We start from the raw sequence: 23,248 nt of genomic DNA on the forward strand, positions 1-23,248 counted from the left end.
CAGCACAGAGCCCGGCCTAGAGTGAATACCTGGCACATGGCAGCTAGGGGAATCCCTGTGATTGCTGAGAAGGGTCTTCAAGGACGACTTTGCGGGTCAGCTTTCAAGGGCCCATCTGGAGACGGTTGGGGGCATCAAAGAACGCAGCCCTGCTCGGGCCCTGCCTAGCTCTAAGGACCAGATCTGATGACATCTCTCTGAAGTGCTGATGCCATCTTTTGGATGTAACAGAACTCGCTCACACACAGAGAGGCCTAAAGAACAGGCATGTCCAACATGCTGCCCTGTAGGGATTGGTGGGAGCCCACGCTGGGCAGCAGGGCCGTCAGCATTTCCTGAAGGACAGGCGGCCCTGAGGACCGGTGTTCAGCAAAATCGTGAGGTGAGACTGTTGTCTGTGGGCCCATGAGACAAGCCTCCCCGACCCCCAAGCCTTCCACGCTCTGTGGGGGTGGGAGGGCGACCCTGCAGCGGGAATAAAGTCATTTTGTCAGGAGGTGGGTACAGTGAGCCAGCAAAACTTGGGTATAAATGCCAACACCTCCTAATTTGGATCTGTGAGGTTGGTGAGGCCTGCGGGAATTTAAAATATACATGATTCTGAAAAGAGGCAGATGGTAAACATGAACATTTGCTGAGTACTGATTAGGTACAAAGCATGGATCTCTGAGCCTTGACACAACCCTACGAGGCAGGTCTTCTTCTCAGCCCTGTTTTTATAAATGAGGAAACTGAGACTCGGAGAAGTTGAGTTTCTTGCCAAGGTCAAGTGGGCAGGGCTTCTAGCCTGGGCATCAACACCAGAGCAGGTGCCTCTAGGCACCTACCACTCTGCTGGCAGATGGATGAAGAGCCCAGAGCCCGGCTGCAGAGGCCCAAAGCGTGGTGGGCAATCTGGGCTGGACCTGCTTGCGAGGAGCTCTGAGCAAACCCTTACCCCCCAGAGAATTTGAATTTAGGCTCACAGACTCAAGGGCTCCAGGCTGGTGACTCACCAAGGGCACTCCTTACTTGGCAGGCACAGAGGCACATGCCAGACTCCCACCAACAAGGCATTCAAAGCTCTCGGGGCTGTGACCTCAGCTCACCTCTGCAGCCTTGGACTTCACCTGTGCACAGCCCAAATTCCAGCAAACAGGATGGATGTGTCCAGTATCTCCCTGCCCTTGCCCAGGCTGGGAATTCTGCCTACAAGCTTTCCTTCCTTACATTTTCAAATCTTACACCCTTTTTCAAGGTCTAGCCCAAATATCACTATCTTTCATAAAGCTCTCACATATTCCAGACTTCACTTCTGCTAGTTAGACGTGAATAGTCACAGCGCTTCACTGAGACCTCTGATACAGACAAGCAGTGTCTAGCCAGTATCTATCTCCCTTTCTGTCAGCAGCAGTACCTTGCCTGGGTTTTCCTGGGAACCACCCCTTCCCACTCACAGTTACAAAGGGCTCACAAAGGGCTGCCCTCTGGTTCAGGGGTTCAGAACCTCCTGGCCAGTGACTGGCCAAGAATGGGCACGTGACCCCGAGGTGGCCAAATCAGAGGCAGCTATGGGACTTTCACTGGAGTTCTTGGGAAAGAGGCCTCTCTCTGCCAGGTTTGCGAAGCTGTTAGAATGAAAGCCTGGAGTTGCTGGTGATTATCTTTGCTACCACTTGGGGGAGGTCCTGCCTGAAAATGAATCAAACCCAGAGGAAGGCAGGGCTGAGAGAGAGAGACTGACAGAGAGAGAAGGGGGTGGCGGGGGGTAATACTGATTTCATAAACGCTAATGATATCTTTAAGCTCCTGGATTCAGCCATGCCAGAAGCCAGAATGCCGCTGGCTTTCCCACTTCTATGAGTCAATAAATTCCCATTTTTGCTTTTAAGGGAGTTTGAGTTGGGTTTTCTGTCACTTATGATTGGAAAGGTCTTAAAGAACAGAAGTTCTCTTGAAATCCCAATTACATATCCCTTGGAGTCGTAATTTTTTATGTATATAGCTTATCTCCCTTATTTCTTAACAGTAGAAACCATGCATGCTACAACTTCATGTGCTCACTGCATCCTAGCATTGGGCCAAAGAGCAATACCTAATAAGTGTCTGGATCATAAAGTGTCAACGCTGTGACTGTCTGTGGCCCTCATATTTTTTAGGTACTTGAGTGTGTAAATGTGGTCACAAGGGCCTGGCACAAGGGGGCTGGTCTCGTGCTCAGTATGGGGGCTGGGCCGTCTCTCCTGACAACTGTGTGTCCATCATCTCTTATCTCAATTCATTTAAACAAGTGTATTACTGACTATGGGTCGGGCATTGTGCTACAGGCAGCACTGAATTAAACACAGTCCCGCCTTGGTGAGGACAGACACTAAATAAAATCACTGGAGCCAGTTACTTACTGCCTAAGACTCAGTTTCTACAGCTTTTCAAATGGGGATAAATACCTCATGGGGGTAGTCATGGGGCTTAATGTGATAATTCATACACAGCCGTTAGTACATTCCTTGTCCATATAAAAGTCCCATAAATGGTATCCTTATCAAAAAGTTAACATGGATAAATATACAATTGCAAATGATGTATGAAGGAAATGAATGAATAGGGCAAAATGAAGGCCACTGGGAGGGCCCGTGTTGGGGGCCTGGAGGTGGTAAGAGGTGGTATGAGGCCAGCTCTGAGGAGAGGGTGTGGAACCCACGACCAAGAAGGGATGGAGCAAGCATGTGCAGGACGGAGAAGAGCATCTGAAGCGGAGGAAGCACCGCATGAGGGCCCAAGGTGGGTGAGGTGCTGCTTGTGGCCGGAGTATGGTAGCTGGACGCAAACGGAGGGCAATGCTGCTGGGGACTCAGGCAAAGGCCACGTGCAGCCAGGCCTGGGAGCATGCAGAGGCCCATCAGGCGGGGCGGGGAGGGCGAGAGACCCACTTGCTGATGTACTCCCCGGTGAGGATGACACTGCAGGTCTGGCATTTGAAGCAGCTGACGTGCCACTGCTTGTCCAGCGCCAGGAGGGACTGGCCGTGCTTGATCTCCTCCTTGCACCCAGCGCAGTCTGCAAACACAAGAGGACCCACTGAGCAAAGCATCCTGGGCCCCTGGACCCCTGCGTCATCTCACGCCCGAGTCAAGGAAACCCCCCCGAATGCCAGCTTTTCCACAACTGCTCCCATGCTGCCACAGGCACCTGTTGAGACTCTGCCAAGTGAGGGAAAGGCCAGTGGAGCCCTGATCTCTCAACAAGGGGTCTTGGTGTGAGAGAGAAAGACAGACCTCCTAGGGTTCCTCCAGAAAGTTCCCTGCTGGTCATCCTGACCACAGTTCATCCAGAGTGGACCCTGCACGGCTTCTGCTCTCGAGTTGCTAACTAAACTCATGCAGTTCTCTGTGACCCAGGGACCTGCAGCATCAATGTCACCTTGGAGCTCGGAAATGCGCAGCAATGTGGGCCCCACCCAGATCGACTGAATTTTTATTTATTTTTAATTATTTTTATGGAAGTATACTTGATTTACAATGTGTTAGTTTCAGCTGTATAGTAAAATGATTCAGTTATATATGTATGTGTGTGTATATATAGATATAAAATATATATGTATTCTTTTTTAGGTTCTTTTCCATTATAGGTTACTATAAGATTGAATATAGTTCCCTGTGCTATATAGCAGGTCCTTGTTGCTTATCTATTTTATACATAGTAGTGTGTACCTGTTAATCCCAAACTCCTAATTTATACCCCCCTTTCCCCTTTGTTAATCATGAGTTTGTTTTCTATATCTGTGACTCTGTTTCTGTTTTGTAAATAAGTTCATTTGTATTATTTTTTTAGATTCAACATGTAAGTGATATATGATATGTCTTTCTATGATAATCTCTAGGTCCATCCATGTTGCTGCAAATAACATTATTTCATTCTTTCTTTTATGGCAGAGTAATATTCCATTGTATATATATGCCACATCTTCTTTATCCAAATGTTGGTGGACATTTAGGTTGTTTCCATGTCTTGGCTATTGTGAATAGGGGCTGCTGTGAACACTGGGGTGCCTGTATCTTTTTGAATCAGAGAGTTTTCTCCAGATATACGCCCAGCAGTGGGATTACTGGATCATATGGTAGCTCTATTTTTAGTTTTTTGAGGAACCCCCATACTGTTTTCCATAGTGGCTGTACCAATTTACATTTCCACCAACAGTGTAGCAGGGTACACTTTTCTCTACACCCTCTCCAGTATTTATTTGTTGATGATGCCCATTCTGACTGGTATAAAGTGATACCTCATTGTTGTTTTGATTTGCATTTTTCTAATAACTGGCAACGTTGAGCATCTTTTCATGTGCCTGTTGGTCATCTGTATGTCTTCTTTGGAGAAATGTCTACTTGGGTCTTCTGCCCATTTTTTGATTGGGTCGTTTTTTTCATATTGAACTTTACGAGCTGTTTATACATTTCGGAAATTAAGCCCTTGTCGCAGACCAACTGAATTTTATCAAGATCTCCAAGCACATGAGAGTTTGGGAAGCCCCACTCCATGGGACAGGTTTGGTATCTATTTTTTTCTCACCTTCAGGCTTGTATGCTCAGTGGCAAGGGCCGTGTTTATGATTCGTGTGTTTTGTGGTTAAATCTCTTCCCTTGCCTAGCCCTGTGCTCAGCACTAGTAAGAACTCAGAGCAGATCTGCTGAATGAGCGAGAATGAACAGGCTTGACAGCACTCAGGCAAAGGACAGAACTTACCATGCACACTTCGTCCCCTATGTGATCATATACCAAACATCTGCCTCCCCAAGTAGCAAGGATTAAAGAGTCTAATGAGACTGTTCCAGAGCAGAAAGGTGCCCTTGCTCTCCATCCCCATCACCCTGCACTGTGGCCAGTAGAACGTAGGGGGTGCCCAGAGTCTGCCTGTTGCTCAATCAATGGCTAGGGAGGGGCAGGAAATGGAGGCAGCGTCCAAGGTACTTGGGAGATGCTGGGAATTCAGGCCTAGCTGACCGGATGTCCCACTCTGGAGGAGGAAAGGGTCATGGTGCAAAGTTTACCAGAGGACAAGCCTGCCTCTTGGCACCAAAGGCGAATGCACACTTGGGAGCAGTGGGGAGAAAACAGACAGCATATCAAATTGGGAGAGGCTGGCTGAAGCTCTCACACCCAGCTGGGAGACAGTCCTGGAGAGGAAATGATGTGTCTGTGTGTCTAAGAAGGGGGAGTGCCCAGTAGGCTGTGGGGAGGTCTGGGCCCTGATGAAGTGTGTGTACGAGGAGGCTCCCACAGTCCATGCCTCTTGGCCACACAGCGTCTTTCTAACATCTCTTAGCGTAAGCTGGGGGCAGGAAGATCTCCCATTGCAAAATGCTTCAAGTCCCAGGCCTTCAAGTGGGGGCTGGGAGAACAGTTTTAGGATTTCTTCCTTTTCCTTTCTTTTCTCCTGGGATAAGTCTACCCCCACCCCATCCCAGTCATCACAGTCTTCAGAATGTCATAGTTTAGAGAAATCAGGTACCCCTTCCTCTTTTATAGACAGATAGATATCTGAAGTGACTTGCCTGTGCTCAGTAGAGAAAAACCCCAGGGGTCAGGCATCTGATCCAGCTTTCTAGGCCACAAATGCTGAACTTGTGTCTCTGTGGGCCTCTTTGATAGGGTTAAACGATTCCACAGGGGCTCAGAGTTCACAGAATATTTGGTCAAAGTCCCACCCAATGCAGGAATCTACAGCATTCTCAACAGGTGGGCACCTTCCTCTGTGTCATTGCCTCCAGGGGTGATCAGCTCACCCCATCATGAGGAAGTCCACTTTGCCTCTGGACAGGTAAGATTATCACGACTGCCTTTCTTAATATGGAGCTGAGACTGGACTCCTTGTGACACCCCCTATTCTATGCAACCAAGAATAATCTACCTCTTCCCCCACATGTCAGTTTCTTCAACTATTTAATGACAACAACAGTTTCTCTCTTCTCCTTTATCCCTTACACTTCACTTTTCCTTGCTTGGCATGGTCCACTGAGCAAATTCACTTGTGGATTCCATGGAGATGTTACTGGTCAACAACACAATTGTCTGCTTCTTCAACAAACCTTACCTGAAGAGCTGCATCCTTCTGTGGCCACATTCAAGTGATGAGTTCAGTCTCTTTAAGTTGCAGTGACATATCTGGGAAGAACTGCCACCTTGAGTTAAAATTTAGGATATGGTACAGTGTAGTGGTTAGAGGTTAAGCTGAGAGGTTTGAGTTGGAGAGAAGCTGGCCGAGGGGAGAATCCCAGCTTCCCAGTGACTAGTTGTTTGACCGTTAAGGTCCAGCTTCCTCATCTGAACATCTTTCTTACAACACTGGTGTGAAGACGAACTGAAGTCAGGCCTGGAAGGACTTCACACAGTTCTTGGCAGGTACATGTCCAATAAATGGTTGCTATCATTATTATTCCATAGTCTCATGTTTTTAACCCATACTCTGTGCATTATCCAATCTCTGATCTTAGGTCAGAAGCGATATTCCTGATATAGGGAAGGCCTGCTGATTCTTCCTGAGAATTCTAGGACACCTGCTCTACGTGGTTTTTCTTTTCATATTGTATTGCTGGTCCCCCACTGAACTGGCTTCACATTTACCAGGACTGTTTTCTCTCTCTTCTTGCAGCTTCCACCCTTGACCACCAGTGGAGCCTCAGGTACCCCGTCCGGGAGCCCATGGGTCTGGTGTAATAAGCAGGGTCAGGAAAACCACACGTGTCCCAAGCTGGATTCTTGCAGAGCCAGCTGTCCACCCCATTCCTCGTACGTTCTTCTTTGTTCCAAAATTACAGCCTTCAGCTGGCAGAAAGTATGATGCCACCACCTGCTCCTCCCAAATCCCAGTTTACTGGAGCCTCTAAAGACCCCAGACAGCTATTTTTAGTTTTTTTTGACTGTGTCATTCATTCCACTTAGATCAGCAAAAATAAGTGGGTTTGTGAGTCATAGCAAGCTCCTCACCTTGTTTTAGGCAACTAATCCAGGAAGACAGGACCCTTCCTATTAGCAAGTTATGTCTCTGGTATAAGTTGTTAACAGAATAGGCTCCAAAGTCAGACTTTCTGGGCTCACATTCCAGTTCCATTACCATTATCTGAGTGACTCTGGCAAGTCATTTATGCTCTGAGTCTCGGTTGTCTTACCTAAAAACCATAACTCTTATCTTGATTAAGATGTTATACACAGAAAACTTAGTGCAGTGCCTGACAATAGTAATGGCCCATCAATGTGAGCAGTATGATGGTTTTGGTGGTGATGGTGGTGGTGCTACTGCTGCTGATTCTTCTCTGTGAGGTCTATGCAGGGCCTGGCAATAGTCACAGTCAATCAGTGTTAGCAGTGGTGACAGCAGTGTTGGTGACGGTGGTGGTAGTGGTGGTACTTGTGGTGCTGGTGCTGGTGGAGGAGGTGGTGGAGGTGATGGTGGTGATGGTGCTGGTGGAGGTGGAGGTGGTGGTGGTGGTGGTGATGCTGCTTCTGCGCCTGATCTGTCAGTGAGATCTGTGAGGAAACATCTTCTGCCTGTGATGAGTAACACAGTTCTCTTCCCTTGACAGTTCCTAAGTATTCTTCTTGATCTCTTTTGAGTAGATACTGCTCCTGCTCTTCCAGAATGTCTTTATGTTCCAGGGATGAAACTTCACACTCCTCTAGCTCAAAAATACTACAGGTTTTTCCTCCTTTATTTTCCTTTTCCATGACATGTTCCTCATCTTAGCACTCTCTTGAATCTTGTTTTAGTTCCCTCCATCCTTGGGGAGCTCAACAGACCTTCCAACTTCCCCTCGAGTCAGGAGGCTGCCTTGCGTTTGCAGCATGGACAATGACCACCCTTGGGAAGGAAACATTTCTATGAAACATATGCCCTGTACATCCACACACTGATGTCTAGACTTCGTGAGCAACAAGATGAGCCATGATCCTAGGCATCCCTCCCGGAGACTGCCCATGTGCTCACTCGCTCTTCTGTACTCACTCTTCCTCACCTTCTTCACCTCCTGATCTGCAGAATTATGGCGGAGACATTTAGCAGCCTCTCCTCGTGGACACGCTCCCATGTGGGATTCCCACACAGCTGAGGAAATCTCCCACCTGTCTGAGATCCTCAAGGCACACAGTAACACATAACACAAGCTGAGTGATACAATAGCAGATTCGGGAATCTTATTCTCAGTTCTCCTTTGGTATGTTTGCTAGAATCAACCTCCAAGCCAACAAAATCCCTCACTTTATATTTAGAGAGCATTTTACACACTATGATGTATGTTAGTGTGATTCCCAAATACTGATTGATACATTTGCTTTCCTTGAAGTTGCATAAACTGAGCCATGGGGAGGCTACATGATGGCTGTGCATTGCACAGAGGGATGACAGCCTCCTAACTCCAGCCAGCTTCTCTCTACAGCCTCACACAAGGTCCTGCTGGTGTCCGGGTGCCTCAACAGCATTGGCCAGGGTGCTGTGGTCCTGCATCCCAGCATTGCTGTCATTCTGGATGATGCTTTCAAGGAGTTATGAAGGATAACAGTGTGTGCACTCAGCCACCTTGAGATGGAAACCTGCTCCGAGCAGCAGATTGTTCTTGAGCCCCACCAAAGATTCTGAAGGAAGGTCTGGGAGCAGATCTAATTCAACTGAAAAGAAGAAAGGGCGAAGGAGGGAGCCTCCCCACTGGCTCTCATGCTAATGGAGCCTCTGAGAGCCAAGGCCTGCTGACTTGGGGTGTTCTGTGCTCGCCCTCCTCGGCTGGACAAAGCCCTAGCATGCTGACTCTGCTGGTGCCGGCGCTGACAGCCTCCACACTGTGCGGTGATGCAGCACAGGATGCTAATGGGCTTTCATTGATTCTGCGGACAAGGCCAGTGAGAGTGTCATGTATCGTGAAAGAATGCTGGAGCCTAGCCTGGCTTACCAAGACCCAGGGGCTGGGTCTGTGTGTGTGTGGGCACATGCAGTGGACTGACAAGGGCATCTTGGAACAGTGATATAAATATCTTACGGTGAGACACATTTGAATGGAATGGACATTCCACAAATTAGAATGACTGTTCCGAGGTACACCATTGATCCTCAGTTCCCCCCAACCCCCAACCTATGTTTTGGTGGTAGAACATGACCGTTACGATGGCATGGCAAGTGTCCCCCTCATTCCTAGACGCTAGTTCTCAGTCTTAGAAGCAGAGAATGAATCACCCAGGAAGCTTATTAAGATCATAGATTTCTAGGTCCCATTCCTAGAAGTCCAAAGTGGGCTAAGGAATCTGTATTTTTACCAGTTCTGCAGTGAAGCTGATGCCACGGTCCATGGAACACAGCCTAAGGGACACTAGCACAGCCCTTGTGGATTTCTCCCATATTCCCTCTTTTGTTAAGATATGTCTGCATAGTCTTTTTTAGTGGAGTTTGTAAAAATTGAGGGCCACTGGTGGAAAACACTTGATCAGCTCTGTTGGGATGCCCTTGGGAATGTGTACCAGAGGGGAGATAAGATAAGGAGTCCTGCTCATCCCAGGAGAACCATCCAAGTGGCCGATACAGGGCACAGGCCATCCCTGTTTATAGTCAGGCAGCCTGTTTTCTCTGCATTTGTGCTTAGGGAAGCTTGTGAGTCTGGGCTGTATGCCAACTGGGTCAAGCTTCAGGAGTCCTCCAGGGTGGGAACCTCCCCCACTTCCCTCCAGGCTGCGGAAACATTAATGAAGCTGGGACAGGGGAGCCCTGGGAGACGGCACTCGTGGACAGGGAGGCGCCCAGTGGGGAGGACTCACGGCTTGGTCCGCGGATCTTGATGGGCTTACTGCTCGTCATGGACTGGGAGCACGTCTGACACAAACATTCCTTCCCGCTGAAGGTCACCTTGTCTCCAATGGGGAAAGGCTTCCTGCAAGGAGGATGAAAGGAGAGATTCAACACCTCCTCTCCAGAAGGTTCTGTGTCTATAGGTGACTTGACAGCACATGTGCTTGCAGATCTTTGGCAGTGCACACAGTGCACCAGCGACATTCAACTGCTGCTCATGGGGCCAGGCTAAACCACTCAGTCAGGGCCAGGACTGGAACCGGAGACCCAGCTGGGCCATTTACATGATTTTTAAACACTGGGCAAATCACGACACTTACTTGAGCTTACATTTCTCTTCTATACAATGAAAAGGCTAAAAACTCCTCCCAGACGTGCTTCCTCTTTCTGGAAGGACATCTTCCATCCCAACTCGACCTATCCCCGTATGCCAGGAAGAACTCATTCAACTCCCCAACTTGCCAAAGTTTCCTCCTTTCACTCCCCAGGAGGTTTAGGCATCCGCAAAGAACCTCTTCCTCTCCTCGCCTGCATTTGTGCAGTCTGAGTCCACAGGTTGGGAGCTCAAGCTCGTCATGTCCCGCCTCCCTAACTAAATATAATCCGCATGGAACCCTCAGCACAGCCGATCCCGGGGCACAGCAGCTCTCACTCATGCAGTTTGGGACTCCTGTTAACATGGGCTCTGAGCTGATGGCTCGGCTCCGTGAGCTTGTGGTGGCTCCACTGCCCTTGCATGAGCAACATGAACAATGGAGGGAGTGCCGGGGAGAGAGGGGAACCGTGTTCTCATCACAGCCCAGGCACTGACCCATGGTGAAAGGACCCAACATGATCTTGGAAAGGCGCCTATTCTCCATGGGGCTTCACAAAACCTCCACTTTGTACAATACGGGCCTTCCTGTGCAAACTTCCAATGGTTCTGGGATTCCAGGATCCAAGGCCCAGGTTTGAAAGGCTGGATGAAATGAATTCCACTGGGTGATAATATTTTCTTACGCACTGTGTTGTTCGTCTCAATCGGAAACTCTAACTGGTTAGTTACGCTAACTGGTAACAAAGAGGTGGTTATTTTCTGAGGAGAATAACGTATAAATTACTTTCCCAATTAAAAAATGCATACATATACTCCTATCATGCTTCACTTATGACTTAATCAGAGCAGTCCATTAAATTTTAACATATTTGTGGGCAGGGTTGAGGTTTTCTTCATTTTTTTGTCTCCTTAATATGGTGCTCAGCATACAGTGGGCCCTTAATGCGCATTTGCTAAGTTAACAAGTGATGGGGATGTTGGGGGTGGGGGGGGGGAGGGAAGGGGTGGGCTTTCCATCACCTACCACAGGTCTTGAGAGGCCAGGTGATGATCACCGTGATAATGAAGAGAGTAGTAACCGCAGACACAGATGATACCAGTCACTGAGATAAGGTCTCTGCATGGACCATCGCATTTATCTTCATGGAAACCCATGAAGTTGAACTGGCTTTAATGCCCATTTTACCAATGAAGCTGAGGCTTACAGAGGAGGGGTCACCTGCCAGGGTCCTGGAGGAAGGCCTATATCTGATATAAACAGAGTATCTTGGTACCACATGTGGCTGAGGGTGTGAGAGCCTGAGCCAGATCCATGGATTCCACACTGAGTCCTGAGAGGCCAGAGCACTCAGTGGTTCCTTCAGGGCCTTTCGATGGGAAGTGGGAGGCTGAGTGTGGGGGCTCAGATCCTTACTCTGCCTTCATCTCAGGACAAACTAGTGTTTTATATTAGATCACAGTTGACAAACAGGATGCAACTGCTAAACGTTTGAAAACCAGTGGCCTGTCAGGTCCTTCCACCCCTGAGATTAGAGGATGCAAATGTCCAGCATAAAGCCAAGTAAGTCCCAGATCTGCCTGGGAAAGGCCCTTTCTTCCCTTCTCCAGGAACCCAGGCAGAGCGTCCCAGCCCCTGGTGACCTCCTGCTTACCTGCACAAGCTGCACACGAAGCACTTGGGGTGGTAGGTGCGACCCAGCGCAGAGATGACCTCGCCTGTGATGAAGTCCCGGCAGCTGTCACAGCGGGTGCCGTAGAGTTGCTGGTAGTCCTGGGTGCAGATGTACTCCTGGTTCTTGAAGAAAAAGCCCGACTGGGCCAGGCCACAGCCACACACTTGGGGAAACAAGGAGGGAAACAAAGGCAGGTGAGTTCAGGGAGGGTCTGCAAGCACGAGGTTCTCACTAGGGATGAGGCTGGTGTCTGACTCAGTCATAAGTGGCCAGAGGATGGTGTCACATGGGACCTCATGCGCCTTTGGGGTCAGTGCTCCTTAAAGGATGGCTTGGAGACCACTTGCATCAGAATCACCTGGGAGGCTTCTTGAGCTGCAGCTGCCTGGACCTGAATCAGACTCCCTGGGGTTAGAGCCTAGGCATCTGCATTTCAGCACAGCCCCCAGCTGATCCTGATGCACACTGAGACCACCCATGTTGCACAATCCTCTCAAAACATGCATGAAAAGTTTAAGGCCATGTGACTCACTCAGTGCAACACAGCTGGTAGAATCATGAGTTTGATAAAAAGAATCATTCGGTTAAAAATTTCTTGGGCATTTCCTATATGCATGAGTCTGTGCTAGGTGAAAAAAACTTAGGATGGCAATGGGATGTGAAGACTATAATCCGTCTTCACCATAGCCATAGAAGGTGGATCTGTTCCCAGGCAGGAATGATAAAACACAATTTCTGAACTGCGAAGAGCTAACAATTTATACAGAGGGAAGACCACATAGAACATACATCAGTGGGGACAGGCCATGGGCTGGTGTAGGTAGCAAGTGCAGTGAGTGGGAGGAATCAATGAAGACTTTCTGCAGGCGGTGGCATCTAAATTGAAGTGAAGGAATGGAATGAGCTAGAGCACAAAGGCAGGAAACAGCAACTGATATTTGTGTGAAGATGGGGCTAGGGTAAGGGTGGTACTTTTAGAGAGTGGAAGGCAATATTACAGGAAAAGATTGCCAGGCCAGTTGGAGGAAGAGGGGCCAAGTCCAGTTTAAGATGTTTAGGCTTTGTAGGAAACTAGGAAGCCATGGATGGTTTTCCCCCTAGTTTTTTTGTTTTTTTTTTTCCCCCTAGTTTTTAAAAGCTTAAATTATTTTAAAAAATCTCAGATATATACAAAAGTAGAGAGAAGATTATAATGATTCCCTATTACCCAGCTGCAGAAATGCTCAATTGCACTGATGACTTCTGAACAGAGAGGCAATATGATTTTATAAGGTACTTTATAAAGTCTTTTGGGATATCCTTGTGAACAATATGAAGTAATGTAGGGCAGATAATAGAAGAGCAGGTGGATGTAATTACAGGTGTCTGAACAACTGAATCACGTGGGACTCCCCTCCCCCAAAGGACTTAGAAATGTGGGAAATGAGATTTCCCTCGGAGAGTTAAGTTATGAAATCAACACATAATGGGAAGAGCAGAAAGAGGCTAAGTTTCTTCCAAGAGACTGAATGACTCTCAGGGCCACCCGAACTGCTGAGTATACTGATCCAGCTAAAGCAAGGATGGGTCAGCCAGGAAGGGGCTGGTCAGCAATCAAAGGAAGGCCACTGGAGAGCTCGTTCAAATCCCCAGACCAGCTCCCCTTGTTCTGAGTCAGCGACTATCTGACAGTTTGACTTTCTGCATAGATTGCCTTTGGGAGAGAAGCAGCTGATCAGGGCAACATGAACTAGTACAATGGAGAGTTACAGCTCTTGTTTATGTTAATAAACAGGCACGTGGGTTTTATACGTCGGTTTCCCAAAGATGTGGTCAGCATGACTCAGCTTTATCAAGCGTGATCCATGGTGGGGAAACCAACAAGGTGGTTTCCAAGCCTGTAAGTGCAAGGACCTGGCCTGGACTGGGTGACATCACTCCAGTAAATATTCTCTTATCTTTAATAGGGAATGTTGTTTTGTGAAAGCAGCCAGGTTAAAAGTAGGAGGGACTTCTAGGTGAAAGTCAGAAGTATTTTGCAAGTGTTTGTTCACTTTGCAGGCCAATGGTAGGCTTAAAGGGCCAAGGTGAGGGAGCAGGGCAGCTCCACATGTCACAGCACCAGGGGAAACAGTGCAGGAGAGTGGGAGATGTACTGCTCTGGGAGTCAGACCACCGGGGCTCTGGCCTTGTCACTGCCACTAATTCTCTGGGTGACAACAAGCTTGGCCCTCTGTTAACTTCTATGTAAAAAGAAGAAGCTGGACAAGAAATGACTTGAGTTTTTCTTCTGATATTGATATCCTGTGAGTCTAGGAGGAGAGCCTCTTTCTGGGCTGACTATGTGCCTAAACATTTAAGAGTCCATGTCAGGTAGAGCTGGAGGCCCATAGAGACCACCCCTGCAGAGAGGCAGGGCTTATGAGTGGAGGTGGTGGTGGTGGTGATGGTGCGTGGGGAAGGGTCTATCTTCCATCAGGCTTCATGAAAACTCATCACATCAAACAATGCCTGGTCTGGAGGGCAGGCAAGGCCAGAGAACAGGCTGTTCTGGGTTGTGCAGGTGGCAGATCAATAGACTTCATGGCTGTGGAATTAGTTGGGTCATGGCCTACGACCTCATTGGAAACAGCTCCTGTTTTTTCCCTTCTTTTCTCTCCCTTGTGTCCCCTGCCAACTCTACTCCTAGAGCCACGTCTCCCAGTGGAGAAAACCAGGAGGCCATACAAAAACTTGGAACAATTAGTTCCTTCACTTCCCCCAAGGAACTGAAGGAGGAAGTTTTTGGTAGAAAGGATGTAAAAGTTGATAAGAATCCCAGGGGTTCCTGGAAGTACAGTAGGGAACATGAAGTGGAAGGCAAGCTGGACAACAGATGTATTTGAGGCTGAGTAGAGCCCTTTATTCGAATAACAGGAAAGGCTATGGAGAGCATCTGTAGTATGGAAATGATGTGGAATTAACATATCCAATGCCTAGAAGAGGCCTTGCACACAGCCCTACTATGTTTCAGTGGAAAATGTACTGTTTTGAGGGTCACTGGACCTTCCTCCATATTCCTATTCTAGCACTCATGTGCTGTGTAATGTGTAACTTTGAAAAAGTGACTACCTCTCTGGAGCTCAGTTGCCTCATTTGCAAAATGAGGGGACTATGGGGGAATGGAGGACACATCCAGATCTGAGAGTCTAGGATTCTGTCATGTAATTCTGGTGATATTCAACTTTTCAAATAAGACAGTTTTATGGAATTTCAAAATCAAAGTGTTAGAAGGGCTCCTGAGGGGAATCTCATTCATTATTTTAAACATTTAAATTACGAAATATATTATACATACAGAAAATGTAGTAAATATATATGTACAGTGTAAAGAAGAATACTAAACCACGCTCCCGGGCACTCACTACCGAGTTTATGAAATAGAATGTTACCAGCACGTTGGAAGTCTGTTCCGGTCTCCCTAAGAGTGCTCCCCTTCCACATTGTCCTGAATTGTGTTTATCGTTCTCCTGCTTCTCGTTACAGTTTTACCACCTTTGTATTATTTAGTTTTTCCTGCTTTGAACTTCATATGGAGGGAATCATATTGCATTTACTCTTCTGTATAATTTACTGCTTCATTCTCTCAGTGTTGTTTTTGAGATTCATCCATGTCGATGCACGTAACTGTGATTTGTTTTCACTGCTGTGCTGTATTCCATTGTCTGACAATACCACAATCGATCTATTCCATTGCTGAAGGACATCCAAGCTGCTTGTGGGTTTTTTTTTTTTTTTATGGAAATGCTGCCTTGAACATTCTTGTATTTGTGAGGTGATGTTTTTCCCATTTACATTCCCACCAGCAGTTCTCCACTGATCTATAGTATCACAGATACCAGGGAACACCTGACTTATATTTAGTTAACATGGTAGAGGTGAAATATCTTATTGTGATTTTAAATTTCATTTCCCTGATCATTAATGAAATTGAGGATCTTATTATATGCTTATGGGCTGTTTGCGTTTTCAAGGTTTAGCCACATGGAGCATGTACCAGTATTTCTTTTCTACTGTTGAATAATATTCCACTGTATAGAATATTATCACATTGTACTTCTTCATTCACTGGCTGATGGATATTTGCATTGTTTCAAATTTTTGACTTTATGAATAATATTGCTGTGAACACTTGTGTACAAGTTTTTGTGTGAACATAATGTTACTTGAGCATAAGTCTAGCAGTGGAATTTGGAATTGCTGGGGTCATATGGTAACTCTACATTGACCCCTAGAGGAACTGCAAGACTGTTTTCTAAAGCACCTATACATTTTACACTCCTACCAGCAAGGTATGAGGCTTTCAAGTCCTCCACATTCTTGCCAACACCTGTATTATCCATCTTTTTCGATTATAGGCATCTGAGTAGGTGTGAAGTTTATCTCACTGCGGTTTTTATTGATGGCTAGTGATGCTGAATATTTTTTCATGTGCTTATTGGACATCTATATACCTTTCTTGAGAGAAATGTCTATTCATATCCTTTGCCTATTTTGAAATTGGGTTGTTTGTCTTTTTATTAAGTTGTAAGTAATCTTTATATAGTCTAGATATAAGCCCTTTACCAGATATATGATTTGCAAATTTTATCTCCCATTCTGTGTGTTGCTTTTTCACATTCTTGATGGTATATTTTGAAGCAAAAAAGTTTTTAATTTTGATGATGTTCAGTTTATCTATCTTTCCTTTGTTATTTGTGCTTTTGGTGTCATGTCCAAGAAGGCTTTGCCTAACTTAAGTTCACAAAGGTTTACTCCTATATTTTATCTTAATAATTTCATAGTTTTAGCTCTCACATTTAGGTTTTTGACTTATTTTGAGTTAATTTTTGTGCCTTCACACCCCATGGTGTGAAGAAGAGTGCAATTTTATTTTGTTTTGCATATATTTGTTCAGTTTTCCTAACATCATTTGTTGAAGACTGTTCTTTCCTTACTGAATTATTTTAGTTGCCTTGATGATATTCAACTGACCATAAATATAAGGGTTTATTTTTGTACTCTCATTTCTACTCTATTGATCTATATGTCTATCCTTGTACCACACTGTCTTGTTTATTATAGCTTTGTAGTAAGTTTTGAAAGTGAGAAGTTTGAGTCTTCCATCAAGATTGCTTTGGCTATTTTAAATGTTCCTTTCAATTCCATATGCAGTTTAGAATCAATTTGTCAATTTCTACAAAGAACCCAGTGGGGATTTCTATAGGGATTACATGTGTTATGAACTGAATAGTGTCCTCCCCCAAATTAATAAGTTGAAGCAGCAAACCCTAATGTGATGGTACTTAGATAGGTGGCCTTTAGGAGATAATTAGGTTTAGATGAGGTCACAAGGACGGCACCTTCATTATGGGATTAGTGCCCTCACTAGATGAGACACCAGCAAACTTGCTCATTCTCATTCTCCCTCTCTCCCCATCCTTTCCCTTCTCGCCCCGACATGTGAGAACACAATGAGAGGCAGCTGTCTGCAAGAAGCCAGGAAGGGAGCTCTCCATAACCCAACTATGCTAGCACTTTGATCTTGTACTTCCAGCTTACAGAACAGTGAGAAAATATATTACTGTTGTTTAAGCCACCCAATCTATGTTATTTTGTTATGGCAGCCTGAACTAAGATAGCACTAAGTTTGTAGATTGATCTAAAGAATATTGCCATCATAACAACATAAAGACTTCTGATCCATGAACATTGTATATTTTTTCATCTACTTAGACATTCTTTAATATTTTGTAGTTTTCAAAGTATAAATTTTACACTTTGGTTAAATGTATTCTTATGCATTTTATTTTTGGTGCTATTGTAAGTGGAACTGTTTTCTCAATTTTATTTTCAGATTGTTCATTGCAAGTGTATAGAAATACAATTGATTTTGGTATATTGATCTTATACCTTGAAATCTGATGAATCTGTTTGTTAGTTCTAACAGTTTTTTAGCTCATTCCTTAAGATTTGTTATATACAAGATCATGTCATGTGCAAATAGAGATAGTCTTACTTCTTTTTCAATCTGGGTGCCTTCTATTTCATTTTCTTGCCTAAATGACCTAGCATGAACCTGCAGTATGATGTTAAATAGAAGTGGTAATACCAGACATTCTTTTGTTATTTTTATCTCACAGGCAAGCAGTCTTTCACTGTTAAGTATGGTGTTAGCTGTGAGTTTGCCTTTGTTCTTGAAAGATAGTTTTGTTGAATACATAATCTTAAATTTACAGTTACTTCTTTCAGTATATAAAGGTATTATTAGTCCACTGTTTTCAGATTTCCTTGTTGCGACTAAAACTCCAGCTGTCAGCTTATTTACCATTCATATGCAGATGATCTCTTATCTCTGACTACTTTTTTAAAGAATTTTTATTGAGATATAATTGACATACAATAAACTGCATATATTTAAAGTGTACAATTTGATACTTTTTTCTTATTAGTAATGTATATATGGCAATCCCAATCTTCCAATTCATCCCACCCCAACCCCTCCTTCCCCCCTGCTAACCCTCCTTGGTGTCCATATTTTTATTCTCTACATCTGTGTCTCTATTTCTACCTTGCAAACCAGTTGATCTGTACCATTTCATTTTTCTAGATTCCGCATATATGTATTCATATACAATGTTTTTCTCTTTCTGGCTTACTTTGCTCTGTATGACAGACTCTAGGTCCATCCACTTCACTACAAATAACTCAATTTCATTCTTTTTATGGCTGAGTAATATTCCATTGTATATATGTGGCACATCTTCTTTATCCATTCATCTGTTGATGGACATTTAGGTTGCTTCCATGACCTGGCTATTGTAAATAGTGCTGCAATGAACACTGGGGTGCATGTGTCTTTTTGAATTATGGTTTTCTCTGGGTATATGCCCAGTAGTGGGATTTCTGGGTCATATAATAATACTATTTTTAGTTTTTCTTCTTTTTCTTTTTTTACATTCTTTATTGGAGTATAATTGCTTTACACTGTTGTGCCAGTTTTTGCTGTACAACAAAGTGAATCAGTTGTATTTATACATATATCCCCATATCCCCTCCCTCCCGCAACTCCTTTCCACCCTCCTGATGCCACCCCTCTAAATCATCACCAATCATTGAGTTAATCTCCCTGTGTTATGCAGCAGCTTCCCACTACCTATCTATTTTACATTTGGTAGTGTATATATGTCAATGCCACTCTCACTTCATCCCAGCTTCCCCTTCGCCCCCCACCCCGTGTCCTCAAGTACGTTCTCTACATCTGCATCTTTATTCTTGCCCTGTCACTGGGTTCATTAGTACCATTTTTTTAGATTCCATATATATGAGTTAGCATACAGTATTTGTTTTTCTCTTTCTGGCTTACTTTGCTCTGTATGACAGACTCTAGGTCCATCCACCTCACTACAAATAACACTTTCATTCCTTTTTATGGCTGAGTAATATTCCATTGTATATATGTGCCACATCTTCTTTATCCATTCACCAGTTGATGGGCATTTAGGATGTCCTGGCTATTGTAAGTAGTGGTGCAATGAACACTGGGGTACATGTTTCTTTTTGGATTATGGTTTTCTCTGGGTATATGCTCAGTAGTGGGATTGCTGGGTCATATGGTAGTTCTATTTTTAGTTTTTTAAGGAACCTCCATATTGTTTTCCATAGTGGCTGTACCAATTTACATTCCCACCAACAGTGAAAGAGGGTTCCCTTTTCTCCACACCCTGTCCAGCATTTATTGTCTGTAGATTTTCTGATGATGTCCACTGTAACTGGTGTAAGGTGATACCTCATTGTAGTTTTGATTTGCATTTCTCTAATAACTAGTGATGCTGCGCAGCTTTTCATGTGCCTCTTGGCCAGATGTATGTCTTCTTTGGAGAAATGCCTATTTAGGTCTTCTGCCCATTTTTTGATTGGGTTGTTTGTTTTTTTGATATTGAGCTACATGAACTGTTTATATATTTTGGAGATTAATCCTTTGTTGATTCATTTGCAAATATTTTCTTCCATTCTGAGGGTTGTCTTTTTGTCTTGTTTATAGTTTCCTTTGCTGTGCAAAAGCTTTTAAGTTTCATCAGGTCCCACTTATTTATTTTTGTTTTTATTTGCATTACTCTAGGAGGTGGATCAAAAAAGATCTTGCTGTGATTTATGTCAAAGAGTGTTCTTCCTATGTTTTCCTCCAGGAGTTTTATAGTGTCTGGCCTTATGTTTAGGTCTTTAATCCATTTTGAGTTTATTTTTGTGTATGGTGTTAGGGAGCGTTCTAATTTCATTCTTTTATATACAGCAGTCCAGTTTTCCCAGTACCACTTATTGAAGAGGCTCTCTTTTCTCCATTGTATATCCTTACTCTGACTACTTCTAAGACTTTTTTTGGCTGTTTTTGGTGATTTGCAGTTTCACCATGATGTGTGTAGGCAGACTCAAAGATTTGTGTCTTTCAATAGTTCTACATAACTCACAGATGTTATCTCTTTAAATATCGTCCTCCTTTAAAAAATTTTTTTATTGGAGTATAATTGCTTTAAAATGTTGTGTTAGTTTCTGCTGCACAAAAAAAATTGTACTCCTACTCACATTCTCTATTATATATCTCTAGAACTCTGATTAGGTATATTGTCAAACCTTCTCACCATATTCTCCATGTATAACGTTCTCTTTTATTTTTATCACTTTCTTATATTTCTGGGCTATATGTATATACCTCTCTGCTAAATCTTACAGTTTATTAATTATCTCTTCAGCATCATCTGATCTGCTATTTAATCCATATATTGAGTTTTTAATTTCAAATATTATACATTTTTTTGTCTAAAATGTATGTTTATTTTTCACATCTGCTGTATTATTTGTTAAAATATGTTTTCTGCTCATTTTCTTCTGGCTTCTCTTACTTGTTTAAACGTATTGAATGTAATTATTATATAATGTCAGAAAATTCCAGTCTATAAAGTCTTTGAGGTTCCCATTCTACTCTCCATTGTTTCTGCTGGCTCTCCCCCATTATGGTTTGTGTATTTTTGACTGTGAGTTATTCATTTTGCTAATAATGTTATCTGTAGGAATTCTTTGAGGTCAGGAATAAAGCTGAGTTCCTGCAAAGAGGATTATCCTTCACTTCTGGCATTTGCCAGGTGTGGGACCGCTTTCTTTTAAATTTTGTTTCACTTTTTTTTAATGCCAAATATGAAAATAGACTATGAATCCTTATAAAGGGTGTGTTATGGATAGACATTTTGATACAAGTTTTATTCTCTTCTACCCAGTGCCCAAGTTGGTAGAGGCAAGTTTCAGTGCTGTTCTCTAATTTACTTCTCATCCATCTATACATTGAGAGTAAGCTTTTATAGAGGGAAATCTAAGCTTTACTCAGAGGTCCCCTGTTTGAATCCTACTTTGATCAGGCTCTAGGCTTTGACTCCTGTTTTCCATGATCCACAAAGCTATCAAGATAAAAGCTCAAGGTCTTCAAGGTTTAGCCTAAACCATGAAGATTAAATCTGGCATTGGCAGTCTCACCAGGATGTCTGCTTTTATTTTCAGTTTTTACCTCTACATATTAACTTCCTTTCATGTCAGTACAATAGTGCACTCTAAAAGGGTTGTAAAAGAAATTCACAGAGATTTTAGACTTTTCAAATATGAAGGCTATTTCGGGTAACTAATCCCTATACTGGTTACTGCTGGAAACAAAAATATACTCTAAGCAATTTGACATTGAAAATACTCAGAAAAATACTAGTCTTTTTTTTTAAATCTCCATTAAAAGAATTCCTATGACCTTCCTATGGTAGACTGTCAAAATGGCCAAGTTCTTCCCTTCTCTGAATTCACACCCTTGAAATCTGATGCTGCAGACCCTCACACAAAAGGCAAAGTTTATTTCTCCATGATCTTGAAACTGGGTTGGCCATTTGACTTACTTTGGCCAATAGGACATTAACAAGCTGAGGCTTGAAAAGATCTTGTTTACTGATGCCTGCTCTCTTGCTACTTTTGGAACTCTGAGACCACCATGGAAATGAGTCCAAGCCAGCCTGCTGGAGGATAAGAAGCCATATGGAGGCACTCATCTCAATAGCCTACCAACCACTGCCAGCTGACCCACCATATAATCATGATGAGGTGAGGAGAGATAAGCAGAGCCAGGTCAGATTGGAAGAACTGCCCAGCCAGCCAAGAAAACCATGAGCTATATAAAAGATTGTTTTAAACTATTAAATTTTGGCTTAAAGCAAAACATAAACACAATCTCTTAAGACTATAACTGTAGAGTCACGGCTCAAATCTCCTTATAACAATTGTATTATCATTACTCTTTGCCCTGTCTCAAATTCTGGGGATGTAAAAATGGTCACACACCAAGATACTCTTGCAGGTCAACTTGCACTAAAGGGGTATGCCAATTCTCAATATAAAATACAAACCACATGGAGTTTTGCCAAGATGGCAGAGTAGAAGGATATAAGCTCATGTTCTGTCACAAAAACACCAAAATCACAACTAAGTGCTGAACAACTATCAACAACAACAAAAATACTGGAACCTACCAGAAAAGATATCGTATGTCCAAAAACAAAGAAGAAGCTATACTGAGATGATATGAGGGGCAATCACGATAAAATCAAATCTCATACCCACCAGGTGGGTGACCCATAGCTGTAAAATAATTATATCAAAGAGGTTCTCCCAGAGGACTGAAAGTTCTGAGCCCCATATTAGGCTCCCCAGCCTGGGGGTCTGACATCAGGAGGAGGAAACCCTCAGAGCACCTGGCTTTGAAGGCCAGTGGAGTTTCAGTGCAGGAACTCCACAGGACTGGGGGAAACAGAAAACCCACTCCTGAAGGGTGCACACAGGTCTCATGCACACCAGGACCTAGGGGAAAAAGCAGTGACCTCATAGGATCCTGGGCCAGAACTACCTGTGGTGTTGGAGGTCTCCTGTGGAGGCAGAGGGATGGCTGTGGCTCACTGCAGGGACAAAGACACTGGTGGCGGTAGTTTTGGGAAGTACTCATTGGTGTGAGCCCTCCTAGAGGTCACCATTTTCTCACCAAGACCTGGCCCCACCCAACAGCCTTTAGGCTCCAGTGCTGGGATGCCTCAGGCTAAACAACCAACAGGGCTGGGGAAAACAGCCCCACCTACCAGGAGACAGGCTGCCTAAAGTCTTCCTGAGCCCACAGCTTCTCAATAAACACACCTCTTGACATAGCCTTGCCCACCAGAGGGACAAGACCCAGCTCCATCCACCAGTGGGCAGGCACCAGTCCCTCCCACCAGGAAGCCTGCACAAGCCTCTTGGACCAGTCTCATCCACTGGGGGGGGGGGGGCAGCAAAAGCAAGAATTATAACCCTGCAGCCTGTGGGTCGGAAACCACATTCACAGAAGGTCAGACAAAATGAGAAGGCAGAGGAATATGTCCCAGATGAAGGAACAAGATGAAACCACAG

At 44.3% G+C, this 23,248-nt stretch overlaps 1 protein-coding gene across 3 annotated transcripts in view; it reads right to left on the reverse strand.

Moving 5' to 3' along the window:
- The window catches only part of ABLIM3 (actin binding LIM protein family member 3), a 127,130-nt gene that overhangs the window by 55,915 nt on the left and 47,967 nt on the right, over positions 1–23,248 (reverse strand). For all 3 annotated transcript variants that reach the window (XR_009053170.1, XR_009053169.1, XM_057731471.1), the window contains exons 4-6: positions 11,768–11,951; positions 9,769–9,881; positions 2,910–3,036 (exon numbers count right to left, since the gene is read on the reverse strand). Coding sequence is in view for 1 of the 3 variants with exons in the window: in XM_057731471.1 (XP_057587454.1) it covers positions 2,910–3,036; positions 9,769–9,881; positions 11,768–11,951 (424 nt within the window). In the remaining 2 variants the exon portion in view is untranslated. The remainder of the gene's footprint in view (positions 1–2,909; positions 3,037–9,768; positions 9,882–11,767; positions 11,952–23,248) is intronic.

The sequence above is a fragment of the Hippopotamus amphibius genome, chromosome 1 (assembly GCF_030028045.1).
Source record: "Hippopotamus amphibius kiboko isolate mHipAmp2 chromosome 1, mHipAmp2.hap2, whole genome shotgun sequence".
NCBI lineage: Eukaryota > Metazoa > Chordata > Mammalia > Artiodactyla > Hippopotamidae > Hippopotamus > Hippopotamus amphibius.